Raw genomic sequence first — 21,850 nt, forward strand, 5'->3', positions numbered from 1 at the left:
CAAATTGTGACTCAGTCACTAAGCATTTATTTATATTTACATTCCACTAAATGTAAAAAAGTCACAGTTTCTTATAATGAGTGAAAAGTCATACAGTAGTTAAAACATCCTGAGTAAAGAAAATGTAGATTTCAGAGAAGACAACATAGGACGATAAAAAAAAAATCAAAATCAGTGACTAGATTCCCAGTTAATTCTTTCTTAAGACTTGAACAGAGGTGGTTGTTTGATGATCCTGAATTCCCTGACAGCTTTTCCCTAAACATCTTTTAGAAATAAAGAAATATGAAGTTATATGCAAAGGGAACCTACTGATGCCATTATGTGCGTTCTAAAATATCATAAAGAAACACTATGCTAGAATACATTAGTGTTTAAGACACAACTGTCCATTTGGAGCAGGTACAACACACACAAACACACACACACCTAAAAATCTACATATACTTAATATACCATAATCTCTCTCAGACACACACACACATACACACACACACAGTTTATTGGTCATTGAAGCAAGCGGTGGCCTGAGCTGTCTCATCCCTCAGTAGTGCAGAGTTCACAGGGAAAAAAAAAAACCCCACAAGAAAGCGGAACAGTTTGACCTGCCAGCTTCGTTTCAACAGGAGCCACCAGCAAACAGTAAAGCTGAGGGGAAAAGGTGGCACCTCCACTCAGTTCAGTTAGTTTTTTGCGGTTTGATCTTTGGATCTGTAAGGAGGATCTTCAGTGGCATATTGTCACCCTGGTGCTACTCTTAGACTGGGAGCAAAGTCTGCTCTCAGATTTTGGTCTGCAACATTAAGATCCATAAGAACCTGCTGGACAGATGCAGGGTATTGTCAACCACGAGACCCAGTCTTCACACAGACGTTCTCTGTTGCACTCTTACTCTCGCCTTGCTGTGTTTTCTGAAAGGAAAAAACACAAATGAGTGCGTGTGCTTGACCACTGCAATAAATCAGTAACACAATTTAATTTGAAGTGGAAAAAGGTGCCGATCATGTGAGACAATTTATGTCTCTTTGACGAACTGCGATACAAAGTTCAGACATGTGACACTAAAAGGCAAGTTTGCCAGATTGCTGTGTCAACAAAATCAAATTGTAGCTTTCGCCAAATTGAGTTAGAGCTTGTGTGTGTGTCTTTACCGTTGTGGCGGCGACACCATGCACTTCCACAGGACGGCATAGAGAGCAAGTAAAAAAGTGATGAACACTGTGGCTGCAATCAAACCTGCAAGCACAGAAATGTACAGGAATCATATATTTATTTGCACATGTTTAAACACAACTACACGTATGCTGATACAAGAGCGTACTGTGCAAGCAGACACGAAACAACTCACACAACTGCAGCGTAGCATGATTCGCTGCGTGTTGTATTTTTTGTTGGGCCTAATCCAGACACAATTTGTTTCCTTGCTTTTCATCCTGCTGAGCTGAGTGAACCAGTTCCTCTACAGAAAACTAAGCATGTTTTATGACTCTGGGAATATTTCTGTCAGAGTCACCTTTCAGAGCTCTGCAGACTGTTATCCTGCAATCATAATATTACTGAGCATTACTGAGACCTGTGGAATTTCAGACTTCTGGTCTGGCTCTTGTTAACTGACACTTATTTGAAATGCAAAACTTCCACAAACAAAATGTTATCCTGATGAGAAGATAGGGAGTTGTGTGTTGAAACGGAAAGTTTGATAGCTGAACATCTTTACACCAGCTCCACTTCTATCAGCAACTCAGGTCAGAGGAGTGCACAGCTTACTGAGACCGTGTTATATGATTTCTAAGTGATAAAGTCCTTCACAAACTCAAAAATTTCAACGGGCATCTAGGTTGCAAGAAGGCACCACTTTCAGGTTCCGATCCCAGCAGTGATCTCTCCAGTTTGGTCATATGTCTGTACGCTATGTATTACACTCTCTCAGGGGAAAGCTTCCATATGTTTTGATGGGGGCACATAGAAGTCTATACCCTCCCCAAGCAAACAAAGGCATGTAAACATGAGGGACCTGAGGTCAGCAAAGTGCAAAAGTTCTCTAGCACAAGGTTCAAATGATAAGTAAGAAACAAACCCAAACACTGCATTTACAAATGCACCCACAGACAGAAGTGTGTGTTATGGAAGTGTTATATTTTTTAATGTGTGTAACAAACACTCTCAGAACTGAGTATTTTTGGAAAATCTTGGTTTGAAAGTTCACACATTTCATTATGTGTACTGATAACTGGAAAATCCTGGGTTTCTGGCTCAGCCACTGAAAACAACCCCAAGCAATTTCATCAAAATGACAAAGATGTCTGTTGTTTTGCAGTTCTCTGTGGAGAACTGCAAAATGTTTGGGGATTTTGGGGATTTTGGTTATTGCTGATGTAGCTTGATTCCCCTTTGGATGTGGTCTTGACTCTCTAAATAAAACATACACTCTGTATTTGCTTTGTTGACTCAAGGTGGTACATCTTAGAAATCATGTGGGTTTTTTTTCCTCTGAAACAGGTCTTACAGGATTTGTAAAGAAATCAGATTTGAGTCAAAGCGGTGCTCACCAGGGATGATGCCGCTGGTCCTGGTTAAAGAGTCGTCTGTGCCAGAAGGACGAGTGGCAGCTGCAGTTGAAACTTCATGGAGAAAAAAATAGAACTACTTGAAAACAATGCTAATAAAAAGGCATGTTTGTGTGATGCATTTCCCATTTATTCATTCTAATCCATGGTTATTTTTGAATATTTCAGTTATTTACGGTTGCATTTTGCAGTACAGTACATTGAATTCTTTTTCAGAGGGCGATGACCTGTTTTCCTGTGATCCTCTGAGGATTTCAAGACTGACAACAGTTGCAGCAAGAACCAATCTCTTGAACTCCTTTTCAATCAAAAACTCTCATGTTTTTAGTAACCTGAGAATGTTGTATTAACATTTCTATGTGTATCTAAAACATTCATTTTTCAGTTCATTTACTAATGCTGTCAGGAAACCTTGAGCAGCATCTACTGTGTTTCATATAGTATGTTTCCATGATTTTCCCCCTTGCTATATTACATAATAAGCAAGTTATGTGACCAGTGCACTTTCATCTTGGGTGAGGACCAATTCGCTTTCTCTGGAGCTGTTTGTCTTGTCTGGCTCTGAACTACAAAGCACCGACTGCATCATCTAAAGCTCACACATACAACTGAATGGAATTTGCCTGAAATGGATACCAGTTCATCTGGCACTGTGATCTAGACAGGTATGTGGTATATGTGGTATTGAAAGATTTGTATCCACCCACGGATTTGATATAACACTATGATCGTGGATACTTGAGTTAAAATACATAAAAAGATGTAATATATGCATCATAGCCCGGATAAACTGTTTAGACCTCCCTGGTGAGTTCATGACTTCAACTCAAGAGGAAGATAGATGAGATATAACCCAAAGAAGAGATAAACCTCACCGTTTCTCTGTTGAAGAAGCTGCCATGTCAGATCTGGGTCAGCCATCTGTAAACGCAGCAAAACATCCGTGTTTGAATGAACAAAAACTGCAGCACACAGGGCACCGACAGGCTGCAGGACACACCACTCCAGCTCGACTGACAAGTCGCCTTCTGCAGCTTAAACTCTACAATTAAATACAATTCCAGTTGTAACACACACATAGAGTGAGAAAGAACTGAGGAAAGGAGATGTTATCTGCAACAAGTCATGCTGGTTACAGCAGAAGTGGAAAACTTGCTACAGGAAGTCCAACAATGTGGAAAATGAGCGCTTAAGGGCAAAGATAAGAAAATAATGCTAGATAAGAAAATATAAGTGAGCCACATATTTCCTAAATATTTGCGTCGAGTCAGCACTTGTTCTGCTGCAGCATAACAACAGCTGCCAGATAAAAACCTTAATGAAACACTAATCACAGCAGGCTTGCAAACAAATTTATCAGTAATGTGGAGAGATTTTCACCTTCGTTCTGTGTAGGACTATATCCCGAAAGAGACACCCACTCCTGGGCAGACAAAAGTTATTTTGCTGCTGTTCAGAAAGAGAAAAACAGCGCCTGTTTTCTCTTTTAGATTCTTACTTTCGAGCTGTTTCCGTTGTTGGTGACATAGTTGCTGTTGTTTTTCACCTCCGTCCACATTTTTGAGGCTATGCGGTCAGACTTCGCCAGCTCATGTTGTTTTGTTCTCACCTCAGCTGTGCGCTGGGAAGCGCCTGTCGTGCTGCTTTCATGTGCTTCCGTAAAACTTGTACCTTTAACTTACAAGGTACCACAAAGTACTACACGTGGGCTTTTAAGTAGCCTATTGCGTATTTATATTGGAAACAGGTTAATAAATATTTGCTCATGTTGTCTAAAGAATGTTTTTTGTATTTGGCTTTCGGTCATGTAGTCATGTTTAAGGAGAAAATGCAACAATGGTAACAAAGGCTAAAATCCTTTTTAATACTGTATGTTTTAAGACTGCCAGTTAACATGTTGAAAAGGCCTCCTTGCCAACCACCTCTTTGATAGTGATGATGTCCCAGCCGTATTACTAAAGTAAATTTTCAGGTTGTTATACATCGCATTCACATGACGCTCCAATATTCCTACAAAACTAAAGGGTGCATTAGCCTCTCAAACTGACCTTCCTGCAGAAAAGCAGTGAGGAACTAGTTTGCTGATTAAAGATAGGACTGTTGGCTTCCACACATCGCACTGGAGAAGTTTAACTTTATATTGTTTTACAGGACTTCCTGTCAAGCCCTCACTGCCATTTCACAAATTTTTTTTGAATGTCTGAAAAAAGACGACATGGCACACCAGAGGCCATTTTTTTTATTTACCTAAGCAAGATTACATGTTCTGTAAACAATCAAGTAAATGTTCCAAAAACAAAATGTTAGTACAGACAGAAAAGAACAGTTTATTATCTGAAGTTTTTGTCTTAAATTTGCAGACCACATCTGGATCAAAACATTTAATGCAGACTGTTTAACACACTGGCCAGCAACACCTGACCTGCAAATAGCTACAGCATGACTCCAAAGATTTGACATATTTTCAAATTCAGCACATTTTGAAATGAATTTTGAAAAAAGAAGGAATTTTTAACAAATATCTCAGAATGAACCCTGGACAAGCTTCACATGTGAATTAGTCATAAGAATAGCATACAAAGGTCAATTTACTGTCCTTAAAGAGAAATAATTCAATTTATTCTCTCCACGTTATAGAGATACACCAACAGTCTGCAGAGATATTGCACAAAAAATTACACTGTAAAAGCAGAAAGAGCAAATTCAGATCACACACACACACAACAGTTCATACACACAGCCACTCAAACATCAATGCAGCCTGAAGACGTATATCAGCAAATCATTCACACGCACATACACAGCAGAAAGACAGCAGAGAAACATCTACGACACACAACCAAAGGCACCTCTCCATCTTAAACTGATCAGCAGTCCTTGAAGAAAGGAATTTATACCCATTCAGACCTACATACAAAGAAAACGGCTGACAGAAAAGAAACGTCAGCAGTGGAGTGTCTTAATATATGAGACAGCTGTGAAATCACTCAGTTTATAATGTCATCTGTCTGTTCTCTCGTTTCAAACGTTTTAGGAGAAAACATTCGACTAGCACGCAATAAGAGGCCAGAGAGTGCAACAACATCTCCGGTTGAAGTGCTTCTCAGAGTCAGTCTCAGTCACACTGAATATTAGGTTAAATGTTAGCGATTCCAGGTTTAAGAGGTTCGAGGGAGCCTTGGACTGCAGAAGTCCAATGGGGTTACTGAACTCTAAAAACCTGCTTTTGTTTAATGCGAGTTGGCTATTAGAGAGAAAAGCACTGAAACTGTACACAGTGTGAAAGAGAATAGCTTACAAGTCCTGTCCTTCTCATTAGATGACATAATTTTTAAAGAAAAGAACAGGGCGGGTTACATATTAGCCACACTGCAATAAGGCTGAGTCTATGGAAAATCATCTCTATACTTTTTTTTTTTCCATCTAATGTCTCACCTCTCATCAACTTTTAAGATGCATCATCACTCAATAACACAATCACCCAAAGTGGGAATGTTTAAGATTTCATTTAACACCATGAGACAGAATAAATCAAGGAAATAATGTAACTTAATCCAGTATAGCAGTGTTTAAAAATCATTGTAGAATTCTATGAGATTTTGATATCACAGCTCCGAGCAGCCACATTCAGTCTTGGCTCTCGGAGTTTTTTTTTTTTTTTTTTTAGGTTGACCTCAACATTGAGGCTCCATGAAATAATACAGTAAATAAACAGGGCCACCTAGAGGCAGAACAGGTTATGCCTTACAAGAAAAGGGTTTGAAGAATTTAACCGACACACTGTATTAATTCACAAGACTGTGAGATTGTCAGGTTTGCCTTGAAACAAAAGCACAACCGTGGTTAACACTTTCAAAAAAAAAAAAAGAAAAAAAAAAAAAATTGAGTTGAAATCAAACTATTAACATTTGATTCAATCTGAATAACATTAAATGGTTTAAAGACATTTCAACAACACATCACCAATACATGACGTCACACTATTATGTCCCCAGCTGGTATTGAAACACCACACAGATGTTTACCCTTTGAATGGTTAAAATTAATTCAAATGTTACTTCTTCTTCTTCTTCTTCTTCCCCTGACCAAACCCCATCACTCCTTCAGCCCCCATCAGTCACAATCCGGATAGGTCACATTAAGACTGGCCACCACCATCCACCCTCTCATCCTGGCACCCCATCCTGGATTAGACAGCATCCGTTCTGTCCTTTGTGTTGAGAGCTGGTGGCTGGTGCATGATGGGAGTTGTAGGGAAAAAGCAGAAAGGCAGAGAGAGGCGTGTCCGCGAGGACGAGGCAGCGACATCACATGATTTCACAGCATGAGTTCTGTTTCCGCGCCTGCAGGGTTGAATGAATGAACACATACACAGTCAGGAATCTAAAAAAGTCATAACCTCATAGTTCAGTGTAAATCAACCGAATCATCGGTACTTACAGTCTTATAAAAAGCTTTGGACTGGTTTCCCAGGTGCTCTGACTTGGCCACAAGATCATCCAGTTTCTCTCCTCTCTCCAGAAGACTTTCCATGGTGTTGTGCTGCAGAAAGAAAATATTTGTTTTATAAAATATTGTGCAGTGTGGAGATTATGACTTGACAAGGGCTGGGGACATGCTACATAATATTTCAGGCATGTAAAGCCATGACAATAGACCGGCCTGCGGATTATTTTCCCACCATAGTTCACAGTGAGATCTAGATCTGTGGGCTGAGAAGCAACTGCTTTGTGCTCATCTCAGTTTAGTACTCTAGAGGGACATGCTTTCCATATACTACATGTGTGTTCTGCTCTACTGGAAGTCAAAACAATCTTCTAATTTAAGCGAATGAAGACATTTGAGCTCAGGGAGGTCATTTACCAAAATGATCTTTGTCTCATCCAGCTCTGCCTGCACTTTGGTCATTGCGTCTGCTTCCCTGGGGTTCTGGAGAAAAACAAAAACAAGCTGTCAGATACATTTGATCAGACACAAACAGGTTGTCGTACACTTCATTATCACCCTTCCATCCTTAGGTTTACTTCAGAGCATTTACGGACACCATTTAAACAATGTCAAAACATTAGTGTAGCAACAAGTCAAGGGAATTGGGAAACTCTGAAGGCAAACAAGTCAATGTGTTATTGTTCTCAGTACGCTATCATAGTCCAATTATGGTCACAGACTATCAGGGTTTTCCTTTGATGTATTTTCTGATCAACAGATTACAAACCTGGTATTTAGAAAGGTGAATATCCAGAGCTTTATAGTTTATGGTTTCAGGATTACCAGAGGGCCAATCTATACTGTCCACTTGCCTGGAGAACTCCTCTAAAACCTAAACAAAAAAAAAAAAAAAAGACAGCAATCTCAATATTGAAGTTGACAGCAAAGTGCGATAATGATGTGTCTTTATTTACATGTGTTGTTCATCACCTTGTCTAGCAATGTGAAACAGACTCTCTGTGGGTACTCGGTATCTGCTATGACCACAGCACTCAGGTTGTCATTTCTCACGTACACATGGCACAGGTACTCTGAAAGAAAAACAAAACCACGTTAATGATCAAAACAGAGGTGTAATGAAAATGGTACTTATGGTACGAGTGAACTCAACACTTTGCTGAGAAAAGCAGACGTAAAACTGAATAAGTAAAATGAAAGCTTGACACAATGTTCTCCGTATGATGACTGATAAGCAATCATCATGAATTGTGGCTGACATTTTTTTTTAACATTGGCATCATGAAACGTGTCGTTATACATGTCTATGGTTGTTAATAATTCAGCATGTTTGATACTGGGTCAGTAAAGTAGTGTCTTAATGTACTGCAGAGCAAGAGACTTCAGGTGTGTTTATGTAAGAGCTGCTAACAGACAGATGGAGCTGCATGCATGGCTGGTTTATTGTGTGTTTTATATGATTACTGAACTTAGATTTAAAATATGAAATATCAGTACACTTTTTCACCAACAAAGCTACTTTAGTCCTAACTGTATTGTAAACATATATATTTTTGACACAGTTTTTTACTTGAATTGAACAGTTAAGATTAACAGGTAAGATGTAGAAGTAACACGATGCACAAGGGAGGGAGAGGGGTATCAATAGGATGTCGCTTGTTCTATGTTGTGCATCCTCTATTTACAACATACTTCTGCTTCATACATAACAACACCAAGTTGATACTGCTTTTGTGAACTGGGTAACACCAGACATTGTGTGAACTAGACCAAATACCAAAAACAAGAGGACAAGTTAAGCGTTTCCAGGCAGAATTAAAATCACTATATCTTTATAAATAACTTTATGTAATGAAAATAGCTATGAGTTTAACACTTGAGTCAAATTAGGTAAAAAATATGTTAAACTGCAATCAAGTTGGCTAAAATTAAACTTTTGAAACACTCAAACTGGGCTGAACCTGCCATTTTTACCTTGTTCTTTGACAGAGGCACGAGTTCCATGTGATGTCCGTTCAACAATCAAGGCACTGGTGAAGGTCATGAACTCCTGAATACTAAACAAACAAACAAAAAAAAATGTCTCTGGTAGGAAAATAACATCTGTATGATCAGGCACATATTTTTACTTAAACTCACTTTGAGGCTTGTAATCTATTATTAAAGTGACTGCAAAACTAAACCGAAAGACTGAAGGGAAGGTTCAATGTCACATATAGTATGGTACACAGAAAATGTAAGTAATACAAATCAACTATTTTTCAAATCTGTCTTAAAACAACATTCAGATGCCCATATGAACACTGAAAAAGGTTTTCCTCGCTGTAATCATTCCTCCTGTTCATACTGGCTATTAAAAGATCCCCTTCAAATGCGCTTTCAATGTAAGTGATGGGGGCCAAAAACCACAGTGTGCCCACAATCATTATGTGCAAAAATGTATTTAAAAGTTTATCTGAAGCTCATATGAGGCTCCAGCAGTCTGTGTTAGTCATATCAAGTGGATATCTGCCACATTTACAGTCTTGTTAGTGTTTCTTTGGACAGTGTCTCCCTGTTGAGCTGCAGTGTAAGTATAGTAACAAAAAGAGGGACTTTGGCACTAAAAATACTGTAACGTTGAAAGATATCTACTTGATTTGACTAATTTGGACAGCTGAGGCTTCAGATAAACTTTTCAATACATTTTTCCAGAGGGAGGCTTGTGGATTATGTCCCCCATCACTTACTTTGTAAGTGCATAATGAAGGGATCTTCTAATGGCCAGTATGAACAGGAGGAATGACTAGCCTATATTTATTTGGTCACCTGACTGTTGTTCTGAGCCAGACTTGAGAAACCGTGAACCCGTCCTTTAAGTTAAACTGTTTCATTGCTCAGATATGTTGGCTGTGGTCTGTCAAACCCACCTGGAGCGCTGAAAGAAGCTGAAGGAGGAGAGATCGTAGGCCGCTTTTAGGAGGTTGGATTTGGTCGATCCTTTAAAAAGGACACTGAGGCTGTAGAGCTTCATGTTGCCGCTGGATCAGTCCTGGTGTGTCAGTCACAGCAGATACGATCTAATGTGGAGGATGACACAAGCAGAATCACATGAGAGCATTATCTCTTCTCCAGCTCAGCTGCCTGTTAGCTTACAAGTGAAAGTAGCCGCCTTGTTATTAGTTAACAAGCTAACCGGCTATTGTTTATCTTGAATCAATCTTTTTATTGTTGATGTCGTTGTTGTTGTTTTGGTGGCGACAAGTTAATTAGTAGATGCTGAATGGTACAATCGCACCGGAGTGCTAATAATTTAAATATACGTAAAACTTGAACACATTTCTAAAAAGTTAAGTGAAGCAGACAGTTAGCTATAGATGCTATCTGGTCTTCGTGAGGCCTTCAGCTAACTTACCACACAGCAAACTGTTTGATGGCCGATAAAGCAGCAGGATAAACTTTTTAGTCCAAAAAAACTAAAACTCGCCCGTCTGTATCGCAGAAACACAGCCACCTAATCACAATATAGTTTACGCTAAAGTGAGCAGTTTACAAGATGCAGATTGGTGACCAATCACCACGTCACGATCCTCGAAAGGTCCAGCGGTATGTTGGCTCCGGGGGAAACCAAACACGCCGGTGTTTTCATAGTTCCGGCTGTAAATCAAGGAACCGTCTAGATCGCTTTTAGATATTTCATTTGTCCAGTCAGTGGGATATCTTGCGATTCTAATTAATAACCAGCTTGAGACAGATTCAACCTTTATTCAGCCATAAATTAGCAAAAATAAAAAAAAGAGAGATCTCATCATGAAAAGGTGTGTAAAGTTTTAACACTCTGAAGGGCAGAATTTTGTATTCTCCTTTCCCCCCTCTATGTTGATAAAGAAAATATGATCCATTGATTTAATTTTTGTATTAAATATGATTTTTAACAATATACTGTATTTGAAAAGAAGACTGTATGAAAAATGGCATTTCTGATGAAGGTTTTTAAAAGTCTACAGATGATTTGTTAAATGACATAACTTTCGTCTTCAGGCATGATATAGACTAATTAGCTAAAAAACAAACAATAAAGGCCGTATAATGAATTTATTATAAGATAAATAATTGACATATGACTGCTAATTAATTTGCGATCATGATAATGATGATTATCATTAGTGAATGGTTACCAGCTCAAATTACATTATTACGATTACTACTACTACTACTACTGCTACTACTACTACTATTATAATTACTATTATTTGAGACATCTGTGAGTGGCCCTGTGAGTCTACCAACTGTTTTTTCAACCAAAGACATGCCACCCTCAACTGATGTTTTCTCTGGTAATCTTGCTCCATTTAACAATTTCCTCCTGGCCACTTAACTCAGTGGTCTTTTCCATGGCAGGAGTGTGCCTGTAATCCATTGCCAAGGCAACACACTGAAATCGTTTTCAGCCTTCAGGTGCATCTGTTGACAGGCCGGCTGTACAGAGGAAAGAACTGATTTTTTCTTTCCTGGAACTATAAGCTTTGCTTGCGTTTAGATATGGAAGTGACTTTGTCAGTAAGGAGGCCAGCTACTAAGTGGAAACTTGCTTAATATTTTTCTTAATTTTATTTTTGCCCTAAAATGTTATGGGTCATCACTGGAATTAAGGATTGGATGGAGAAGTAAATCTTTTACTCGATTTCCTTTTTTTTTTCTTTAATTGGTTTTTGGGGCTGCTCCAGTGCGCCGATGCGGATATTGACTGGACCTGTTAACCACAAGAAGGAGGACAAGCAACAGGTTTTTACGTATTAAATCTACAGGAATGAAGATGAAGACATATTTTTTTCATATGTCTTTCCATAATGTAGACAAATGCTCGTGTTATTTTATAAAAATACCTGCAACAATGAAGATAAATGCATAGATATTTCATCCAATGATATTTCATTTCACTGTTTACCAACTAAAGGCCTTTGAAAATACTGCAGATATGTAAATATGTTTGAGACTTGCTGCTGAACATTATGTAGCGCAAATGTGTTGGGAATACAATAATGGTTGGGCAATATCACATAAAAGGATAACATTTTATTGACACGTGCACGGAGTTAAAACGCCAGAACAGCAGAAGCATAAGAATCAAATCAAAGCTCCTGGAGGACGAGTGAACAGCACTGAAGAGCACTGATGGTCGGCAGGACATTAGTGGTTTAAATCCTCGTCGTAATACGATGGATAAGGTAAGAAAAAGTTTTGACTGAGGTCATGAAAGTCTATACTGTATCCTACTGATGACATACTGTATGTTGCCTCCCTCTCTCTCTCTTTGCATAATGCTGCTGCTTCTCTTTTGCCTTTAACATGTTCATTTCACAATCTGTAGCTCTATCTATCTATCTATCTATCTATCTATCTATCTATCTATCTATCTATCTATCTATCTATCTATAAGCAGATAATTAAATAAGTAAGTAGGTGAGGTAAGTAACTAAGAACATAAGTTGTTGTTAAGTAAAAGTGTAAAGTGCAGGTAGGCAAGGCCCTACATGAGTATGTAAGTAGTCTGACTACAATTAAGTAATTAAGTAAGTAAAATGCCAGTAATTCAATAAGACAATGTAAAAAGGTAAGTAAGTATGCAAATGATTGTGTAAGTACAGTAAGTTAATTAGCAATCTTGATTTCTAGAGGCCTGGAGCTGTAGGTGGGCTCCATGGCCTCAGAATGAGAATCATTCATAGTTCAAGGATATTTTTAAGAATTTCTAAGCACCATAAATAGACGTAATTAGCTACACACAAGTAAGCATCTGTTCCATCTTTGCTTTAATTAGATGTAGCACATGTTTCAGACGGTTACATGTGACAAGACTGAGGTGAAAGCTTTCCACCTCACTGTACTGATCCTAATGAATCAACTCATGTGCAGCAGTGTACGAGCTGTGACACAAATTCCTTGATGTATGAGGTAATATACTGTAAGCCTAAAGATCTTTACATTTCCTTTTCCTGTAATCTAGCAACACGTTGTCTCGGTCTTTGAGGTTTACTTTGTGAGACACAGCTGGTTGAATGGAGATCCATCAGGCAGGCCTCTGTGCAAACAACCCAGAAGGTTAAATTAACCGGATAATCAGCTATTGACAAGCACTTGGCACACATTCAACTCTTAACCGTACATGGACGCAACACAAACTGAACGTCACAGTTCTCAGTGAGTGTGCGTGTATTCCCGGCACTCTCCTGTAGTTAGACCCAGCCGACAATAAATACACTCTTTCTGGTCAAAGTCAAAGTAGCCTGATTAAATTCATACTTTAGCAGCCGTTTAGCTTGCCCAACACACCTAAAACACACATTTATAAACATTATTGATTTATACACCAAATGACCTGTCAATTGTTTCAACCCATCTGACACACAGGTGGGTACATTCTTACAAATGTTGTCAAGGCAAGTATTGTTCAAACCCAAAGAACTTCATTTTGAATGTAGTAGAGGTCCCAAAGTTTCTAAACATACCAGATAGATCTTATCTTCTGTTGAAATATTTTACACAGTATAATTATTATATAGCTTCAATGAAACAACTAGAAGATCCTTGATATTGTCAAAAAGTATGGAAGAATTTCTTTTTACCCAAACTTAAAACCAGTGGTGGAAATAACTAAGTACCTTTACTCAAGTAGTGTACTTCAGTAAAATTTTGAGGTGCTTGTACTTAACTTGAGTATTTCCATTTTATATTACTTTATACTTTCTACTCCACTACATTTATTTGACAGCTTTAGTTACTTTTCAGATGAAGATTTGACACAATGGATAATATAACAAGCTTTTAAAATACAAGACATTGTTAAAGATGAAACCAGTGGTTTCCAGCCTTTTTGGCTTTTGAAGTCTTACAAAAAACAATGTGTAGTCGGGGTCACATTTCAGATGTCTGTGAGTTGTTAACAGCTCCACCAAATAGTGATTTTCCCTCTAAACTTCTCACATGGTTTCATTTCAATAAATGTTCAAATGATCCAACATTTCACCGAAAAATCAAAGATTAGAGAAAAAGTCCAAAAACTGAAAACAGATTCGTATATCAGAACTTTGTTTTTTCTTCTTTCCTCTCCCATTGATAATCTTATGACCCCTCAGATTTATCTGGTGACCCTTTGGAGGGGCCTGACCCCTAGGTTGGGAACCACTGGACTAAACTAGCTAACTATATTTAATATATCAATCAGAGGGACCAAACCAATACTTTTACTGCAATACTTTAACTACATTTTCCTGCTAATACTTATATACTTTTACTTCAGTAGGATCTTTCATGCAGGACTTTTACTTGTAATGGAGCATTTTTTACATTGCTCTGTTACTTTTACTGAAGTAAAGGATGTGAATACTTCTTCCACCACTGCTTAAAACAACTTAAGGAGAGATTTTAAGGAGAAAATCAAGGTTTAAACAAGAAATACACACATATTTTTAGGTCACAGGTCACACTATGGCTCATGAAAGCAAAGAATAATTTACCAAATGTATCTTAGGTCTTTTTTGCAAGGGTTTAAGAAATTGTTAATTTACCCTAAAAGTAAGGGGTATACATTTCTTTACACTGACAAATTAAGGTGAAATTTTATTAGATTTTTTTAATAGTATTTTTTAATTTTTTCTTTTTGAAATAAGGACTCATTGGATTTAAGGGTTAGGGTTTCTTACCAGGTAGCAAAAACAGGTACACAACATGAGAAAGATAACTCACAACATATTTGATGAGATCAAACTAGGACAGCCTTGATGTTGTCAAAAAGTATGGAAGAATTTTCTTTTTTCCCAAACTTTAAAGCTACTTAAGGGTTCTTTTAAGGAGAAAATCAAGGTTTAAACAAGAAAAATACACATATATCACATGCTAGAGTTTATAAAGTATGAGCAGTATTGGATTATACTACTATTCATTAATGTTTGTGTCTGTATGTCAGTGTCACTATTAGGGTTTACTTAAGGATCCTAGTGTCAGGGTACTGGGGGAGAGGATCACGGTTACCTTACAGACAGAGGTCAGAGCTTTTTTTAGCTCTGTCCTCTGGTCAGGTAAACTACTAGAACTGATAAGCACAGGCAGCCTTCACCTGCAGCATACTATTGTTAGTTTTAGAGGTCATTCATCCCTCACTGTTGCTAATTTAAGACGTGATTACAATTTCACAAAAACATGCGTAACTCTCTGGGGCCCTGAAGTTCCCCTCATGAAGCAACCCTAAATAAAAAAAAATGATGTGTTCAGATGTCTTGCTTCATGTTGAAATTTATTTTATTGGTTGTGTTAGTGAGCTGCAAAATGTGAGTCAGTTGGGTCAGCTATGTAGGTTATAGGTCACACCTTTCCACATGAAAGCAAAGAATAATAGACCAAACTTATCTCAAGTCTTTTTTGCAATGTTATAAGGCCACCTGAGATTGTTTACATAAGCTAACAGTAAGGCGTATACATTTCTTTACACAAGCACTAATTGGATTAAAGACTCACGCTCAAGCGAGTCTTTACCATTCACAACACGAGCTCACAACATGTATTACAAGATCAAAATTAGATGACCATTTGTGATAGGTGCAATTATCAACATTTGTCAAGTCATTTTCAAAAATATCATGATGACATAATTCATAAAATCTACAGACAAGCATTTAGTATGATGAAGTAGAGCACATTTTCAATGTTAAATACGTCAGCATCTTATTCATTTATAAATGTTACTATGGTTTATTTAAGGGTTTTTCATCAAAGGAATCGAATCATTTAATTATAGTCTCCTGCAGAGATTAGTTGTAGATAAAATGATAGAAAAGATATCAATACATCCAAATGCTTTGCCGAAATAACTTTTCATAAAGTTCAATTATCGCGATTTAGAAATAAGGTCACATAGACTTTCGGTTTGCTTTTTTCTTAAACTTTTGACTACCCTGTGTGTGTGTGTGTGTGTGTGTGTGTGTGTGTGTGTGAGTGTTTGAACCTACGTCTGCAGATGGGGTGAGATTTGGAAGAGGTGGGCGTTTGGTGAGGCCAGCCCACTTTACTTGAGTATAAAAACAGCTGAGGTTCTCATTCACTTCACTGGCTTTGCACACACACACGGTAGACACACACTCAGCACACACCTAGAAACACACACACGCAGAGACTCATTTTGAAGATGCCGTGTGTCAGCTCTCATCATGACCAGATGGTGAAGATGCCTTGTAGTTACAGCTCTGTGGTTGATAAAATCCTCATAGTAAGACTCACTTTTCTGTCTCCAGTTACAGTATGAAATAACACTTTTGTTTCGACTCATTTGTGCTTTTTTTGATTTATGTTTTTTTTTGAGAGGAAAGAAGCGTAATCGCTACTTTGTCCTGTACTTTATTTAAAATATGGTTGGATGTGGTAACTCTGTAGCAGTATATTTCATTTCTTTCTAGACATATTTGATTGTTTTGTGTCATAAATGATAGATTTCTATAGTTTATTACTTGTTCTTTCATTTATTCTTTCTTGTTGTTACTGCTTCTGATTTTTCCTTCTTGTTTTCACTGCACCATCATTTCAAAATGAGTAAAAGCTCCTCTAGTAGTAAGTAAAAAATAAAGGTAATTGGCTTGTGTGCAGCTCTTGACTTCTTCTCTCCTTTAATTGCAGGTAGAGCAGATCCTGTCAGAGTTCAGGCTGAATAAGGAAGAACTAAAAGAGGTCATGAAGAGGATGCAGCGTGAGATGGTCAGAGGACTGCGTTTGGAGACGCATGAAGAGGCCAGCGTTAAAATGCTTCCCACATACGTCTGCTCCACCCCTGAGGGATCAGGTACGTACTGTTTCTTGAGAATCAAATTCTAACTTTTTAGATAAAATCCTGCTAATGTGACTAAGATGTAATCCACTGCTTATCATCTAGGCAGTGAAAGCCTGTATGTGCACTGAGATGTGGTGTGTGTTGTGACAGAGGTGGGAGATTTCCTGGCTCTGGACCTGGGAGGGACAAACTTCCGTGTGATGCTGGTGAAGGTGGGCGCAGACGAGGAGAGGAGTTGGAAGGTGGAGACTAAGACCCAGATGTACTCCATTCCTGAAGATGCCATGACAGGGACTGCTGAAATGGTTAGTGACTTGTATTTTTATAGCAATTCTATTTCAGTATCAATAATTAATGATTTTTCATTGCCGGATATTTGTAGTTGTCCACTTGTAGAGCAGATATTGCTGACATGGTGACTTTTACCCATCAAACAGTATGAAAAATCTCAGAAATGTCTGGTTTTCTGTAAACACTGGCATAACGTTGACTTTAAAACTCTCAGACTTAAATCAGAACTAATTATTGCATTGGGTTTTCCACATCTCATACCCTGTTTCTTTCTCTCTCTCTCTACTTGCAGCTGTTTGACTACATAGCAGAGTGTATGTCAGACTTTTTGGACAAACACCACATCAAGCACAAGAAACTTCCTTTAGGTTTTACTTTCTCCTTTCCAGTGCGACACGAGGACATTGACAAGGTAGGATATTCTACTGTATTGGACAGATTTTAAGTCAATGATAAAAAAAAAATAAAATAAAAAAAGCTTGTCTTTGTTCATTCATATAAGCTGGATGCTCTTTTTTTCCTCAGGGAATCCTACTTAACTGGACCAAAGGCTTCAAGGCTTCTGGTGCAGAGGGAAACAATGTTGTGGGTTTGCTCAGAGATGCTATCAAGAGACGAGGGGTAAGTTGCATCAGAGAGAATATTTATTATAATAAACAGCAAAAGAGAGATTTTAACACCAAGCCTTGATGACAGTTAATACATTGTGATATTGATGTCATGCAGGACTTTGAGATGGATGTGGTTGCCATGGTGAATGACACAGTAGCCACCATGATTTCCTGCTATTACGAGGATCGCAGCTGTGAAGTTGGGATGATTGTTGGTAAGATGTCATAAACGCACACAGAGACATGCTCACATGATGCACTAAAGATAAACACACTTAGTCACAGAGACATGCCATTTCAAGCGTGTCTGTATTTCTGCTTTTCCATCAGGTACAGGTTGTAACGTGTGTTACATGGAGGAGATGAAGACTGTGGAGCTGGTGGAAGGGGAGGAGGGCCGGATGTGTGTGAACACAGAGTGGGGGGCATTCGGAGACAACGGGGAGCTGGAGGAGTTCAGACTGGAGTACGACAGAGTGGTGGACGAGACCTCGATTAACCCCGGACAGCAGCTGTGAGTCAAAGAGCGCGTTCAGTTCAAACATGCATTAAAATGTACACACAGGAAAGCTTGTCATGTATTTGACCCAACTCTATATGTCTTCCAACATCCTCCTTATGCACACGCATTAATGATAAGTGTTATTCATCAGGCATTCAGGCTCATAGCAATATCTCATTAAAGGTACTGCAAGTGAAACATTAACTTTGGCATTTAAAACATGCCACACTCGCTTTCTGTTTTTCATAATTAATCCTCTCTGACAATACTCACCTGACTCTCACCTGAGGTCTCTGTGTAGTTACTAAGGTAACAGCTGTTTTTCCTGAGGATGCTTGTAAGTGGTCAGGGCCCTCATACGTCAGTGGTCAGTCAGCAAGTGGGGGTGTCAGATTAATGATCCCTCTCCGCTGCTTGCCATAGTGCCTGTCGGCCTAATGGCTGTTTACCTTTTACACTAGCAGCCCCTTTACACAGACAACTGCTGAGCCCAGCCTCACTCAGCCTCTTAAGCACTGACGTTGCATCTCTCATCCGCTTTCCTTCTTTTCCAACTTGTGTAGAAAAGGAAAGTTGTTTGCTCATGTGGTTTTTGACGCACATATCCTTCCTGTTTCCTCCACCATTGCAATACCCTCTTGTTGTATTGTTTTCTCCCCTTTCCTATAAGTGCTTCTCTGGTTTTTAAACTCACTTGTCTCTCTCTCTTGTGTTCTTGCATCCTGTAGATACGAGAAGCTGATCAGTGGGAAGTATATGGGTGAGTTGGTGAGGCTTGTTCTGATGAAGCTTGTGAATGAGAACCTGCTGTTTAATGGAGAAGCCTCAGAGACGCTGAAGACACGCGGTAGCTTCGAGACGCGCTACGTCTCACAGGTGGAGAGGTGAGCATCGACGAGTGCCAACTTGGCTGAAATCATTCACCAGAAACAATTATAAGATGAAAAAAATTCACATAAAGATAATAAAAGCAGCTTTAAGACAACTATTTTCTTTTAATGATGCCTAAAAATCTGACAAAAATAAGATATGATAAGTTTAGACTTTATCCTTACAAGCTTATGTTGATGACATAACTTTATATAACACAAATATGTAGGAGGAAGCTATTTGGTTCGCTTTAATTGTTGCTTGATTTAATATTCTGATTTCACCTGATTCTAGTTTTAGTCTGTTTTATGGGTTTTACTATTTTCAATTATTGTCAAGCTATCTTTTTTTTATGAAAACATGAAGAAGCAAGAATGTTGATGTACAGAAATTCACATGATGTGCAAATACGCATCAATAAGCTAAACTAATATTTTCATCTTGTCTTTCATCCTTTTGTTTTTAGTGACTCTGGGGACAGGAAGCAGATCTACAACATCCTGTCCTCGCTGGGTGTACTGCCGTCAGAGCTGGACTGCGACATTGTTCGTCTGGTCTGTGAGAGTGTTTCCACTCGCTCGGCTCACATGTGCGGCGCAGGACTCGCTGGTGTGATCAACCTAATGAGGGAGCGACGCAGCCAAGAGGCCCTGAAGATCACAGTGGGGGTTGACGGATCTGTTTACAAGCTGCACCCATGGTGAGGAATGCAATGCCTGTCTTTTAAACTTCTGAATATCTCAATTTTCAGAATGTATTGAAGTGCTAAGAGAGTAATAAAATCAAGCAAGGAAAATACATCCTAATCCTAATATAGAACATTTTCTTATTTCCCACACATAACTCTGATTGCTTGTAGGCTTTGAATTAAACTCTCAAAATCAATATTTGTGTGAAGAAAAGAGACAACTGAACAGTGGAGACATTCTGTACAGTAAACACTGTTTTTTTTTTCTAGTTTCTGTGACAGGTTCCACAAAATTGTCTGGGACCTCACACCTCACTGCGAGATCACTTTCATCCAGTCAGAGGAGGGGAGTGGTCGTGGAGCAGCCCTTATCTCAGCAGTGGCCTGTAAGATGGCTGCATGCATGCTGACACAGTAAAGGGAGCTGTGTACTGAGCACTGAAGCGAGCTTGGCTAAACTCTGATCTGACATCGTTGATGACATGTCATCCAAAGCTCTGTCCTTTCTCAGGCTCCGGCTGAAGGATGTTTGTCTGTGTGGAAGCAGGAGGGATCCTTATCACAGGAAGATGCTCAGACAAGAAAGCAACAGACAACTTGATTTATAGACTCCATGTAGGTAGTATTAGACCAACTTGTTGCAATTTAAAGATGTTTCTGAACTTGAGAATTGGTTGACTGTTGCACCCAATGGCATTAGGTGGCATGAAAGCTCATTTTAAATACCTGAGTATGACTGCCTGTTGATTGTTTTTGGGTATGGACTGACCCATTTTAAAATGTCTAATGTTGTATTATTGATGATGATATGTAATATAAAGTCAGTGTAAAGTGGTTGATGTACAAGACAAGTATTATTTTTTGTAAATGTATGACTAAATTAAATTCACTGAGTTATTGTGTTGTAATTTGTTTGTGAGGAATGAATGTCTTCGGAATTGTATATTTAAAATCAGTGTTTACAACTTCTGTGTATTGGCCAATAAGTTGTAGTCTCATATGTGCATAATAAAATGAGTTTTGAATATTAATAAGCTGAACTGTAAATAAAATTGCTTAATTATAAACTATTGTTCTTTATTTTCATGCTCTTTGTTTCTTATCTTGCTAAATATTTTTGAGTTTTTATGAGATTTCTGAACCTTTAAACAATCTTTTTGAGACAGTGACCTTTTTTTTCCTTTTTTTAAAAACTTATTTGTCAGCTCATGGCAGAATGTCCAGGGCTGAGAAACAGCATCATCAAAGCAATGCTAAAGTAATGACTTCTCAGTAATGTAATGCACCATTAATGCAATGACGATTTGCAGCTAACAGCATCATAATCCTGTTAATGTTCTATTACTGAGGTAAAACCTACTAAACACGAGTATAATATGATAGATTTTGGGGGTTTTATTTCAGAAACACATTTGAAAATGGATCCCAAAAAACATCTACAAGTTAATCTGACCATATCCACAGAAATAGCAGCTATTCACATATTGTTCATTATTTTTTATGGTGCTTATCTGAAAATACAATGGGATTTTTGATAATCATGGCAACAATTTTGCATTTCAAAAATGTCAACCTTCTTGTTCATGTAATAAAACCAAGATTGCTGTTGTGATGTTAATTGGTTCTGTACATATGAGAGCTCTTTTGACTTTCCTCTTGTCCTCCAGCACTATCATTCCATCTACAACAGACTTGTCTACTACAACTCTTAATATACGCGCAACATTTATTCATTCATCATTTTTCATAGTCACCATTAACTGAAACTTTGTTTTTTCCTGATAGTGTAACTAATATTGTTATAACTCTACTTTCACCACTAATTGGCTGAGGACATCCCCCCTCAGTCTGGTTGAGTAGAAAAACCTTAAAAACAATGATAAAACCCAATGCTGTAACAATTAGGTCATTACATTTGTGATGGGTGACAGTAATTATGTCATTGTAAATACAGTATTTGATTAACAGGGTTATGACATGAGTTGCTGACAATTTTTATTAGTTTTGATAATGATTTGGTGCATTACTGGGGCGTTATAAGAGATCTCAGAATTTAGGTCTTCTGTGTTGATAAATCAT

General features: G+C 38.2%; 2 protein-coding genes across 6 annotated transcripts; one reads left to right on the plus strand and one right to left on the minus strand.

The window, feature by feature from the left end:
• Positions 1-1,151: 1,151 nt before the first annotated feature.
• Positions 1,152-10,614, minus strand: ykt6 (YKT6 v-SNARE homolog (S. cerevisiae)). Of its 3 annotated transcripts, XM_067614825.1 has the most exons (12): positions 10,408-10,614; positions 9,923-10,072; positions 8,988-9,070; positions 7,986-8,086; positions 7,783-7,887; positions 7,431-7,496; positions 7,008-7,109; positions 4,066-6,910; positions 3,443-3,488; positions 2,550-2,621; positions 1,349-1,459; positions 1,152-1,236 (listed from the first exon to the last, which is right to left on the minus strand). In XM_067614825.1, the coding sequence occupies exons 2-8, from the start codon at positions 10,024-10,026 to the stop codon at positions 6,875-6,877; spliced, it is 597 nt and encodes a 198-aa protein (XP_067470926.1). In that variant the 5' UTR covers positions 10,027-10,072; positions 10,408-10,614; the 3' UTR covers positions 1,152-1,236; positions 1,349-1,459; positions 2,550-2,621; positions 3,443-3,488; positions 4,066-6,874. The 3 variants fall into 3 exon arrangements, with proteins under 3 accessions (XP_067470926.1, XP_067470924.1, XP_067470928.1); XM_067614823.1 differs by lacking the exon at positions 1,349-1,459; XM_067614827.1 differs by lacking the exon at positions 1,349-1,459 and having other exon boundaries at positions 3,948-6,910.
• On the plus strand, positions 3,144-20,838 carry gck (glucokinase (hexokinase 4)). 3 transcript variants are annotated; one of them, XM_067614801.1, is made up of 10 exons: positions 3,144-3,232; positions 16,659-16,821; positions 16,960-17,114; positions 17,393-17,512; positions 17,626-17,721; positions 17,827-17,926; positions 18,042-18,225; positions 18,942-19,097; positions 19,550-19,783; positions 20,042-20,838. In XM_067614801.1, the coding sequence occupies exons 2-10, from the start codon at positions 16,713-16,715 to the stop codon at positions 20,187-20,189; spliced, it is 1,302 nt and encodes a 433-aa protein (XP_067470902.1). In that variant the 5' UTR covers positions 3,144-3,232; positions 16,659-16,712; the 3' UTR covers positions 20,190-20,838. The 3 variants fall into 3 exon arrangements, with proteins under 3 accessions (XP_067470902.1, XP_067470896.1, XP_067470908.1); XM_067614795.1 differs by lacking the exon at positions 3,144-3,232 and adding an exon at positions 11,689-12,220; XM_067614807.1 differs by lacking the exon at positions 3,144-3,232 and adding an exon at positions 15,992-16,254.
• The last annotated feature ends 1,012 nt before the right edge of the window (positions 20,839-21,850 follow it).

The sequence above is a fragment of the Thunnus thynnus genome, chromosome 2, assembly GCF_963924715.1.
Source record: "Thunnus thynnus chromosome 2, fThuThy2.1, whole genome shotgun sequence".
Taxonomy (NCBI): domain Eukaryota; kingdom Metazoa; phylum Chordata; class Actinopteri; order Scombriformes; family Scombridae; genus Thunnus; species Thunnus thynnus.

Coding starts and splice junctions, on each gene's coding strand:
- ykt6 (XM_067614823.1), bottom strand. CDS start 10,026: ATGAAGCTCTACAGCCTCAGTGTCCTTTTTAAAGGATCGACCAAATCC. Junction 9,071..9,922: donor AGCTTCTTTCAGCGCTCCAG/GTGGGTTTGACA, acceptor TTGTTTGTTTAG/TATTCAGGAGTTCATGACCT. Junction 7,110..7,430: donor ATGAGACAAAGATCATTTTG/GTAAATGACCTC, acceptor TTCTTTCTGCAG/CACAACACCATGGAAAGTCT.
- gck (XM_067614807.1), top strand. CDS start 16,174: ATGCCGTGTGTCAGCTCTCATCATGACCAGATGGTGAAGATGCCTTGT. Junction 17,722..17,826: donor ATGCTATCAAGAGACGAGGG/GTAAGTTGCATC, acceptor GATGTCATGCAG/GACTTTGAGATGGATGTGGT. Junction 18,226..18,941: donor ATTAACCCCGGACAGCAGCT/GTGAGTCAAAGA, acceptor TGCATCCTGTAG/ATACGAGAAGCTGATCAGTG.